The 12,239-nt window shown below is 44.2% G+C and overlaps 1 protein-coding gene across 1 annotated transcript in view; it reads right to left on the reverse strand.

The window, feature by feature from the left end:
- Positions 1–12,239, reverse strand: part of LOC138514720 (collagen alpha-1(VII) chain-like) — a 1,453,166-nt gene that overhangs the window by 871,269 nt on the left and 569,658 nt on the right. Inside the window, exons 39-42 of the mRNA XM_069630120.1 lie at positions 5,309–5,344; positions 3,383–3,427; positions 2,581–2,616; positions 64–108 (exon numbers count right to left, since the gene is read on the reverse strand). Coding sequence (XP_069486221.1) covers positions 64–108; positions 2,581–2,616; positions 3,383–3,427; positions 5,309–5,344 — 162 coding nt within the window. The remainder of the gene's footprint in view (positions 1–63; positions 109–2,580; positions 2,617–3,382; positions 3,428–5,308; positions 5,345–12,239) is intronic.

Genomic DNA, 12,239 nt, shown 5'->3' on the forward strand with positions numbered 1-12,239 from the left:
GGTGCCAGAGAAAGACAGTGGCCTCAGAATATGTTCAACAATCACAGACATGTGTTCTCTTACAGCTATTCCTTGAGGTCCACTTTTTCCACCTTCTCCACGTTCTCCCTGGAATAGAAACAGTACAGAATGAAAATGAAAATCACACAGCGGCCACATTTATTTTCATAACAGTATGGCAGGTATATATAACATTATAGGTGAGGGACCTGAACGGGGGACTGTTACTGATCTGTGTCTAGTTGACTAGAATTGGGCAGACAGCCACGCACGCGGGTTCTATCCCTTGCTATCCGATTACAGGTATTAGGACCACGTATATTGGAAGTGATGCATTGGTGCAGACTGATTTCCTACTGGCTACCATTGTTAACGGACTATAATGTAAGGTTCACTTTATGGCTGTTGCCATACTTTACCAACATTGGTTTGGAATTTCTCATTACGAAACTCTCACACAGTAATTCCCCTACACGGACTGCTTTATATATATTGCCTTGGGCATTATTAAAGATTAACTTGCCTTGAGGACGACCGAATGGTCGAAACACGTGTCGGCTGTAACAAGAATAAAGCACCATTCACTTCTTTGGATGGCTGTATTTTGTCTCTTGAACGCATTCAGGATATGAACTATTTTCAAAAATTGAACATTTAATCATAGAGTTTTCTGCGCTGTTTAGCAACACACAGTGTACTATTTTGTTAGCAATTGACCAAGGGGCCTAGGGGAACCTCGTGTGTTACTTCTGCGGCCGTTGACTACCATTAATCAGAGGAAGCTAGGCGCACTGCAGCTTGTTACGCCCCAAACCTTTGTGTCTTTTCATGTCCCGATTTACAAACTCACCAGTTTCATGTGTGCCTTACTACGTGTATATGTTACACCTAAGTGTAGTTGTAACTTAAAATCGGATATTATATTTGTTAGGAAAGATGTTCTTTGTTGCCGCTTTCCTCCATAGACTTCAATGGGACGTCCTATCTTTTTGCTATTGCCTGCTCCCCGACCTAAGTCACACTTCGTCTGGAGATCGCTTCTTGCCTTCGATTTGGGAGACAGATGGGAGCACTTAAATCCTCTGTATATGTAGACTATATTGTTGAAGTCTGCAACCTTTGTCGCTGCAGATGTTTTGGACAACAATTCCCATAACCGCTTGCCATTGATTATGCTGGCTTGGGGGGATGGGAGTTGTAGTGCAAAACCTCTGGGGAGCCAAAGGTTACAGACCCCTGCTGCATAGTAACAAGGAAAAGTTAAATCAATCTTATGAGATGATGCCTTGAATAAAAGAGTGATAAGGCGTCCAGCTTAAGTATAAAAGACTTGTGTGAAATAATACAGTATTTTTGCTCTGATAATATGAGTATTTAGTGCCATTGGAGACACTGTGTGGTGTTCTGATAAGAAGAACACTAATAATCATTGTGTGGCATAGTGGTTATGTTGTGTTACTTTGGTATTCCACACTTCTACCGCAATGTTGCCACATTCTTTACCACTTTTTTTTTCTGCATCAATGCAAATAGTAAGGTCGGGTAAGGTATATAGAAGGGGGTGCGGTGGAATAGCGTGGGGGGGAACTCCCTCTGCATTTTGCGGTAAAAAAGTGGTATAAATCTGCAAAATAAATTCTGCAGAAGTAAATTTTGCTTTGAAAAGTCAGAAACGCTCATAGATCTGTAACTTTAGGTTTACTTTATGGTATGGTGTATAATATGCAATGACATGTCACGGCTTATCATGGCATGGGGTTTTAAGGCATAGCATGGTATGGTACATGATATGGAAGGACATGGCATGGTGAATCATAGTATGGTGTTTTAAGTCCTAGCATGGTATGGTACATGATATGGAAGGACATGTCATGGTGAATCATGGTATGGTGTTTTGAGGCATAGCACGGTATGGTGCATGGTGTGGAAGGACATGTCATTGTGAATCATGCTATGGTGTTTTGAGGCATAGCATGGTATGGTACATGATATGGAAGGACATGTCATGGTGAATCATGGTATGGTGTTTTGAGGCATAGCATGGTATGGTACATGATATGGAAGGACATGTCATGGTGAATCATGGTATGGTGTTTTGAGGCATAGCAGGGTATGGTACATGATATGGAAGGACATGTCATGGTGAATCATGCTATGGTGTTTTGAGGCATAGAATGGTATGGTACATGATATGGAAGGACATGTCATGGTGAATCATGGTATGGTGTTTTGAGGCATAGCAGGGTATGGTACATGATATGGAAGGACATGTCATGGTGAATCATGGTATGGTGTTTTGAGGCATAGCACGGTATGGTGCATGGTATGGCATCACATGCCATCGCAAATCATGGTATGGTATTTTAAGGCATAGCATGGTGTGGTGTAGTACAATATAATGATATGGAATGGAGCGATGTATCGTGGTATGGTATATTTTAGTCATAACATAAAACCACAACACGAAGAGCTGTAGAAGCCGCTACTCTTATGACCTTGCTTCTGGGCCAATGCAGCAGCCATCGCCTCTCAACTGCAAAGGCATGTCTGACTGTGCTCGTGCCATGGGATCCGGCTCACCTTTTCTCCTTGCTCGCCTTTGAAGCCTTTCTTACCCTACAAAAGAACAAAAGTATATAAAAGCAGTGACGCACTCATTTCAATCATATCAGTATAACGTGAGTAAAGAAGATGGTTTTGCACTGACTTTGCACTGGTGCAAAGTCACTTTGCACTTCAAAAATACATTTTGCACCGCTCGGGGAATCAGGGTGTTTGTTGGCCGTGCAAAGTCACTTTGTTTCACTAAGGCAATTATGGCCTTAGCACTAATTCCGCTTTCACCTTTGAACGGTTTGCGCCACCTGGACCTGGTCCCACTTCCCAGCACTTAACAGCAGTGCCAGGCAGGGTATGGAATCACATGGCAGGTTCGTTAAGGGGTACACCGGAACGGAAATTACAATAGGTTACACTTAAAGTCAGCGGGATGTTTTGATGCATTTTTCTAATTTTTCTAATTTTCCATTTTCAGTTGACTCTTGCAAGCACTAATGCCAGTAAGGGACGGTGCAGGTTCTATTGCGGCAAAAGATCTCGTTGCAAAAACTGCAAAGAATATTTTTTTGCACCGCAGCACTTTTTTTCCCTAGTGTTAATAATGTGCAAAATTGCACTTGCACTGGTGCAAGGTTTGGGTAATGACACTCCGGGAGAATTAAAAAGCTGATTACTTTTCATTTGTGCACAGCTATCAAATTCTCAAAGCGCTACTTGGATTTATTCAAATTATTTTCTCTTGATATTCTTGTACACTGTAGATGGCAAAGTATTGGAGTATTTTAATAAAACAAAAGAACATTTGGTATACAAGCAGTCTTACCCGGGGGCCAATAGCGCCTTCGTTTCCTGGCACGCCGGCCTCGCCCTGCAGAGACACAAATAAGCATTTTATTTTATAAGGTTTCGAGTTTATCACGCTTTAAACCCGTAATAAATGTCACTGACAACTTTCCCAAAGGGATTCCTGGGGCGAAAATAACACCCAGGCTATACCACAGTTGGGATTTCCACTCCTGGTGGAATTCTGATGTAAAATTCCCAATTCTGCAACGCAGTCTTCCTGGGGGAAAGAAAGGGGAACCCCTAGCTTGGGGTCTTCAGGAAGTGTGGGATAACGGTGAGATAAGGTAACTATTGTTGGGGAATGAGCAATGGGCCTCATTACCAGTCGGGTGGTCAGGTTAAAAAGGTGTCAGTGTTCGTGGATACCGGCACTTTACCGGACCGCTCGTCTACAGGCTTGCCGGTGTGGCACCTGGGTTACCTCCAGCTGGTAAACCAGACGGCCTACCGGCAAATAAAGCCCTTATTACCTGTAATGACGGGAAATCCCCTCATGGGGCCTGATTCATGGAATTTATAGAGCTGTGCAAAGTATCTTTGCACTGGTGCAAAGTGAATTTGCACTGTCAACAAACACCCTGATTCACAGAACAGTGCAAAGTGCATTTTGCAGTGCAAAATGACATTTCACTGCAAAACTACACTTTGCACCACTCTGTGAGCCAGGGTGTGTATTTGCAGTGCAAAGTCACTTTGCACTGTGTTAAAGATTCCATGAATCAGGCCCTTGGAGTCCTACTGGACTCCATGAATGGGGATTTACACCGTCATTCCGGCACTCATAATCCATCAGCAGCGCCTCCGAACCGAGTGCTGGGAACAGTAATAGCTTTTGCCTAGGCAGGTCGGCACAATACAAAGATTACAGATGTTAAGGGCCTGATTCACAGAAGCGTTTAATAATGGTGCAACCCCATAGGAGAATGCTTCTGTGAATCAGGCCCTTGGGCATAACTGCACAAAGAAACATGCCCAAACCAGGAACTAGTCACACTGCATACTCACACGTTTCCATGCAACATTCCTAAATCAGGAATTACGCATACTGCACCCGACACCAGGTGTCTGCAACGCGTGTCTCTCCAAATGTATGGACTGCAACTCCCATCAGCACTAGCCATTATAGTTAATGGTGAGGGATCATGGGTGTTGTAGTCCATCATATCTGGAAAGCTGCATGTTGCACACTCTGACTGTAGACCTTGGAACTATTGTAGCACACACCCTCAACGCTGCAATCAGGCAGACTGTACTCCTTCTAGTACTGGCACGACACTATCAAAAATTCTTAAAGCTGATATAGGGAACACTGAACTCCCTGTAGAGCTGGCATTCTGCCAACAAACAGTCCCGAAGCAGGACTCAGAAACACTGCATATGATACAACCTGAATTCTTTGTAGAAAACATTCCCAAAGCTGGAGTTCGGCACACAGCACTCTCTACATCACAGACGATATGATGGCTATCAATAAGCACACACTCATTGCAGCAAACATTCCCCAAGCTATATCCAGTGACACTACAACTCTCCAGAGCACTAGCACTATTTCATGTCACACTTACAATTCAGGAATCAGACTCACTGTTCGCTCTACAGCACTGGCCTGTTTCCATCAAAGAATCCCAAGGCAGGAACCAGGCACACTGCACACTACAGCCAGGAACACATCCCCAAAGCTATCATTCATACCCGCCAAGCCAGGAGCCAGGCACTGTGCCCCCTTTACGGCACAGTGCCATTGGCGGAATAAGCCCCCGCCCCCTGCATGCTCAGCAGTGCTGCTTGCTTCACAGTTAAAGGTCCATGGCACAGAATGTAAGCGTTGCCATTCTCAAGCGTCAAAAGCATTACAGGGGCTGGTTTTCACTCCCCCATTTGTGGAATGCTTTTAAATACCTGCCTTTTGTCCTTGGGGTCCCAAAGGTCCGACATCCCCCTAAAAAGAGAAGAGAAATCAGCTGTATTAGAACTGAACACCTACCACCACCTATAGGCAGTCACAGGTGTTGCAAGAGTATATCTCTGTTATTCAGCTGTGCAAATTGTGTAATGTGCATTCAGAATGCCAGCCGAGTTTTCATTATACTAGTAGACTATACAAAATAAAGCGTTAAACAATCCCCTCTGTGTCACTTAGTTCATTAAATAAACGTGGATGTCCATTCTTGATATGACATTTGACCTGTGTCATCGCGCCTAATCTTTAGCTCATGTTTCATTGGGGCAGAGCATTAATGGAACGCCTTCCATCAATCTTACCTCTCCTTTTTCATTCTTTTGTAAGACGGAAAGGAGGAGCGTAATGTAACTTGCGTTTCCGTGGCCTCCCTTCCTCTCCGCCATACAAATGCCCCAGCATTTGTGCCGATATGCATTTTCATGCTGGCACAAATGCTGGGGATCCCCATGGATATGCATAAAGTAGGCAGACTCCATAGGGATGCATTGTAAATATTGCCTATTATGCTCACATGGGAGTCAGCATTTACAATTACAATTAAACGCTGCCTACCATGCGTGCATGGCAAGCAGCATTTACAATTAAACTCCATATACCATGCTCACATGGCAGGCAGAGTTCACAATTCCAATGAGCCATCATGCTGTGGGATGTTTTTACCCATGCATCCAAGACCTACCACAAAACTGTGCATTACTGGCATTGAAAACATCATGATGGCCAGAACTCCCCAGAAAGTGCACAGGGAAACATGAAGAATAGGCTGCCACCCATTTTGCCTATGTTGTGAGCACAGGAGGGCACTGCCTAAAACCACCATTGGGCTACACACACAGTAGCCTGAAACCATTGGGAATGGCAATGCTGATTGCCAAAAGCAACCCGGAGCTGTTGTGAATTCATTTTCTTGATGTCAAAAATTTGCTAAATTCATGGCTCACAAGACCACTCTAAAGATTCAACCTTCTTGTGGGGTGTTCCACATCACCACTCTACTGTAAGGATTCCCATCAAAACAATGTTAAGCAAGGATCATATAATATCAAGTAAAATCCCCTTTTTGAAATGGAGTTAATTTAAGACAACTCCTTAAAAAAATAGGTGCAGTACCGGCATTGGACACTAACCGGCGCTAGCGGTCTAAACTCTGACAGGAGAGCTGTCTTGCAAAACTGTGCATTGATCAGAAGGAGTCTTATTTAATTAAAAGTTCAAAGGCGTGCTTTTCCTGGGAAGCCTAACACCCCAGAGACGCACACCAGGAGGCAAGATATCACATGGCCCTGTTGATTGAGAGGGAGGGGACTTCCCTGCAGCCTGCTGGACCCAACACAATAGACCCTTTCAATTAAATGGAGTATACTGATTTGGGTGTGGACTGTAAACAGAGCTCTGCCTGAAAGGAGAGACATGTGACCATCTGACTCCCCAAGCTTCTGGGGGCGGACCCAGACACTTTGTGAATTGAATTGAAGGCAAATATATGTTTTATAAAAATACTGATAACTAATTGTAACCAGATGACAGAAATGTACAACTTTGAGATTCTTAAAATGACAATTTTACTCACGGTTCAAGGCTCAGCTGGTCGCTCTGTGATGTTCTGAGGCAAAACCCCGCTAATTATAAATACTACAGACACTGTGTTTATGCTAGAGACACAGTAAATTACTGGAATATGTGTAGAGAGAGGGTGTACATCTGTGTAATTTTTGGTAAAAATCCAATATTGGAAAACCAACCAAAAAGCGCAAAATGTTGTCATTTCTTAATCCGAGCTCTTAGAAACATCAGAGTTGGAACAGAGACTACCGTATGTGATATATGATGTGTGTATGTAATTTCAACAAATTGTGTATCTGGGAAATATGTATTTGGATCAGAAATAGATTTGTCTGCAAATTGACAAGGGGAGTGTTCTTTCTGTAAGCCATAAAGATGACACCTGATGACTCACTCTGACACACAACTCAGTTCCCCAATCAAGGGGGAGAGGAAAACTTGGCCAATGATAAGTTGTGAGGGGCAGGCTTAGTTATGCCCACGCACACACCCATTTTCAAAACACATAAAAAGGACCACTGAAATCCAGGCAGGGACATTCATTTTCTAACCTTCAACTGAATTCCTGCGCAGCACGCTGTCGGAGAACTCCAGAAACCAAAACTCCAGAGATCCAGACTAACTCCAGAACAAAAACTCCAAAGAGCTGAACTCTTCAGCAGGCCTCAAAATCTTATACAAACGATTCAACCACCAGGCTGTGCGGTTTGCTGCTTGCTAAGAGTCCTGTGTATCCAGAACAGAACCAGTACCCAGAAAGCAGTGCGGTATACAGAATCCACTTAATCCAGACCAGCAGAACCAGAGACCCAGACCAGACCGCTATGAACCGAACCGGTGCCTGATTGACCCGCCGAGCAGAGAGAACCACAGCTAAACTTGTTGACCAGATCCGTGACGAGGCCATTCCTTTCAAATTTATAGTGTGAGTACCCAGCTAGAACTGTGCAGAACCCATCTCTTAGCTTAAAATAATCTGATTCAAAACATTTGAACCTGTTTAGAACTGCATCATAAGAAATCGTGTGTTCCTCCTGTTGATTTAAACCTTTCAAAGCACATCTGTCATTCCGAAACTGTAATTTCATTTCTGAAAAACTACCTTTACATAATCGTCTGTATCTTTGGAACCGTGCATCCTAGGAACAAAATGTAACTTGTATTGAAAAGCTAAGATTCCCAGCTTTCCCAGGCTCTAAACCGACTTGTAGCGCCTCCGTAAAAGCGCTCGACGCACTCGAAAAAAAGTGCCGCAATTTGACATTTTGCTTCATTTCAACCACGTGTAGAAAGATCTGTCCTTTGCTTCCATTACTGAAATCCGTTTTCAACCTGATAATCCCTCATTAATCATTGTTAGTGTGGACCTGAACTGATTTAAAGTATCTCTCACTCACCCTGAACCTCTAGAGGGAATTAAAATCAATTTTAGCATATTTCACTCCCTTGCAAATCACCTGAAAGTCTTTCGCCTGTGTTTCAAAATCATCCCTGGTGCTATAAGCTTGCTAGGGGGGAACTGAATTCGTATTGTACTGTGATTGTATTCCTGAAGACTGTGTGTGTTACTTCCATCTCCTTACATTGCATAGGGGGGGGAGTGAATTGTCAGAGAAAAAGTGATCATATTATCTTTTGCTGAAATCATATCAAGTTTATTTCTGTACTGCCTTTTATTCATCTTTGCATCTCCTTGAAACCATAAAACATTCTCAGCTACCTTATCCTCTATACTACTCCTAAGTAATTAAACCAGTGTGCTAGTATAACATCATCCATTGTGGATCACTGTCATATGTTTAAGTGTGATATCAAATATTAATTTATTATAAAAGTGTGATATATATCTATTGTTTAATTTTTCAAATAAACCTTTTTAATTTGCAAAACAAACCTACTTCTTGGCTCAGTGGAGTCAGGGGGATTCAAAGAGAGGGGCGTTATACAAGGGTTTATCATCCAGATTCATGAACTTGTCATAAAAATATATAATTAAGGGCTTCCATTGGGCATCCCAGATTCGGCATTGACTTAGTTGGAGTGCTGAATTGAAGTCACTTAACAAAAGTCATTGGGCCTCATTCTAACATTGCCGGTCTGGAAACAACGGTGCCGGTAAGCTTACGGGCACCATTGTTTCCGGACCGGGAGGTCTGACTTGGGCAGGGTGCCCTCCCGCCCGGGAGGTCTGACTTGCTGGGCGGACCGGCACTCACCCACACCAAAGACCCGGCACCATTATTACCGATGCCAGTGTTTCCGTGGTCCCCATTCCCATAGAGTCCTGTGATCGGAAGGCCATGCGAGGGAGACTGAAGGGGGAAGGTGGTGAAGGCAGGAGGAGGAAGCCAAGGGAGGAGTTAGCATCCATGGCTTTTAGGAAACCAAGTAATTAGGCTACACATGGTGGCAGGAGATTTCCAGTTGGAGGGCCGAGACGCTATACTTGAAAAGAAGCACGTCTGGTTGTATCAGAGGTTTTGAGAAGGGGTGCAGATGGATTCAGAAGCAGGTGGTCGTGGTAGAGTGGACACCTCTAGGAGGTGGGGGAGGGCCTGATGTTACAGCATCTTCCCTGGCTGCTTTTATTTCCTAGTCCAGCTCTGAAGGCAGGAGTCTCTGAGATTGTTGAGTTAATGGCTTCAGCTATTCTTGCTGAGTAATGGGCCATGGTTGCCAGGCGAAAGAAGTCTCCATAGTACCTAACTTGGCTTAAGTATGTGGTTTCATAAAGGAGAAGTTATTTTCTCAGTGCCTTTCAAAGGCCCTGCCTGCTTTTTCTCTTTAGACCATTTGTGACGAAGGCATGTCTGTCCTGCATGACTATATGGGTAAGTAGTGGGTAAAGTGCCTACTCAGCCCTCAATCTGCTACAAAACAAGAGGGATCCCAATCACAAAGGAAAAACGGGCACACTTAAGAGATAAACCTTCTTCGTCCTTTTGTGGTAACGCCGTCAGAGGGAAGGCTATACTCTGAAGAGGGGTGCAAATGCCATACAGTAGGAACCTAAACAGCAATAGCGAAACAGTCCAAAATAAAGGGAATGTCCGATCAATATTCTATAAAAAAATATATATACCTTAATTAAACACACCATCTGCAAAAATAACTGAATAGAATAACACTACACAAAACTCAATCCCGAGGAAAGAGCACAGAAAAAGCAAAGATAGCACTCTGAGTAATGAATGAGGGGTGCAAGCCAAGAAAAAAACAGAATGTTCTTTAAAAGGATATGTTCTGGCGCATGAAATGATTAAAGATGACCTAACAAATCTCTAGGGGTCAAAGGTGGGCCAAGGGGCCATTTAGCAGTCAATAATACCTTCTGGGTTTCTTGAAGGTTCAACAACGTCGAACCAGGCTACTTATCGCTGCTTGTGCGGTTCGAAGCAGTTTGAGTGCAGCAGTCATGTAGTTCTAGATACAAGCAGTGTCCAGCAGGGGTCTAAAGGAGCTTGTGTGGTGCGAAGATGATGCAGGAAGAAGTGTGTATCATAAGGGTCACCAGGGTTGGTTCGACAGTTCGCTCGATGCAAAGATGCCAGTGACTGGATGTGCTGCTCGATAAGATTGGTTCAATGAAGCACTCAATGGGTTACCAATTATGAGGGCCACCAGGGTCAGTGCTGGAGACTGGATGTGCAGTCTAGTTTGAGCGGTTCAATGCAGAGTCCGATGGGTGGGGCTCTCAGGGTCAGTGCAACTGGCAATGAAAATCAGCAGCAAAGATGCTGCCTGCAAGCAGCGGTTTAAAGGCAGCAGATGCAACAAAGAGCTTGCAGTTCGAGCCAAGGCATTGACTCACTCAGCTCGCACAGTCTGGCGGTGAACAGGTTCAAGCATGCAGTTCAGCGGTTTGGATACAGCAGTCATGTTATTCTAGATGGGAGCAGTGTCGAGCAGGGCTTGCTCATGTGGTTTGAAGGCGATACGTGAAGGAGTGCGGATCATGAGGGCCCCCAGGTTTGGTCCGGCAGTCAGTTCGTCAATGTAAAATCTGGAGAGTGGATGAGCAGTTTGGTTTGAGTGTTTCGAGGCAACAAAGAGCTGCAATTTGAGCCGAGGCAACAACGCACTCAGTTAGCGTGGGGCAGCAGTGAACAGGTTTGACTGTGCAGTACAGTGGTTCGAAGAGCATGTGAGTGGCAAAGGCAGCTCTGCAGGATCCTGATGGTTCGATGCAGTTGAACGGACACAAATCATGGTTCAAATTGGTTTGATGGCAGGACAAAAGGGATCCTGAATGCATTGATTCTCAAGTTGCTGTGAATCCCAATACAGGGACTCAATTATATGTTTTAGCCCTTGTTCTCGTGTTCACAAACACAATGGAGGCTGGTCCACAAATGCAGGTGTCCTTCAACATGGTGATGTCCTGGGTACCGTTGGGCCTGGTTAGAGAGGCAGGTCTTGTCTCAGCAGCAGTTTCCCCACAGTGTTCCCTGGGGACGGTTAGGGGACAGAGCTCACCACTGCCTTGAACACTCATTCCTCACCTCACTGGTGGAGGACTCTGGAAATAACAACTCTCCCAACAGAGGTCCAATGAATTCTTTGTCAGGTGTTTGTTTGAGAGTGAATCAAAGTATGAGTGTGAGACCCCTTTTCTTTAAAGGCAAACGCCCACAGGGTATTGGACTGAATCTAGCCTACTTTATCGGTCCTATCCCTGTTCTTAGGACAAGTAGAGTTTTCCTTCTGACATCACACCCAAAGTGATCTGTGCTAAAGGAAGTGGAGGGGACAGGAAGGAAAGATAGAGGTAGAAAGAAACAAGATGGTGGAACCTTCCACCGGCTGAAAAGAGCTTTCTTTGTCTACCATAACTGGTCCCCTTCCCTTCTCAATTGAATCAAAAGCCTTTTGGTATGCAGCACCCTGGCATGAGACCACTCCTTTTGTGAATCGATGCACCCTTTGATTCCTGTTCCCAGGATAGCATTTTATGGAGTGTCTGTCTCTCTACGGAAGGTGTTAGCTGCCCACAAAAGGAACACAGAGAGGCAACGCTCAAGGCTACAGTTTTGCTGACAGCAGCAAGGCCAGCCCAGTTGGGGGACTACACATAATCCTTTCACAGCTCAGCTGGCTCACAAGACTGACACATGTGTGATATCAAAAGGATGTGTCTTGGATAATTATGGGAAAAGCTGGCCACCATACCTTAAACTCAGGTATGGAGATCCACAAGTTGAAGACTGATATCCTAACTGACAAATATTCCAGAGACACACCCAAATGGACAAAATAACAACCAGGTTTATGTGGCACTTATCTTTCATGATAATAATGATATAGGATT

Source organism: Ambystoma mexicanum, chromosome 12 (genome assembly GCF_040938575.1).
Source record: "Ambystoma mexicanum isolate Mex_15411 chromosome 12, UKY_AmexF1_1, whole genome shotgun sequence".
Lineage (NCBI taxonomy): Eukaryota > Metazoa > Chordata > Amphibia > Caudata > Ambystomatidae > Ambystoma > Ambystoma mexicanum.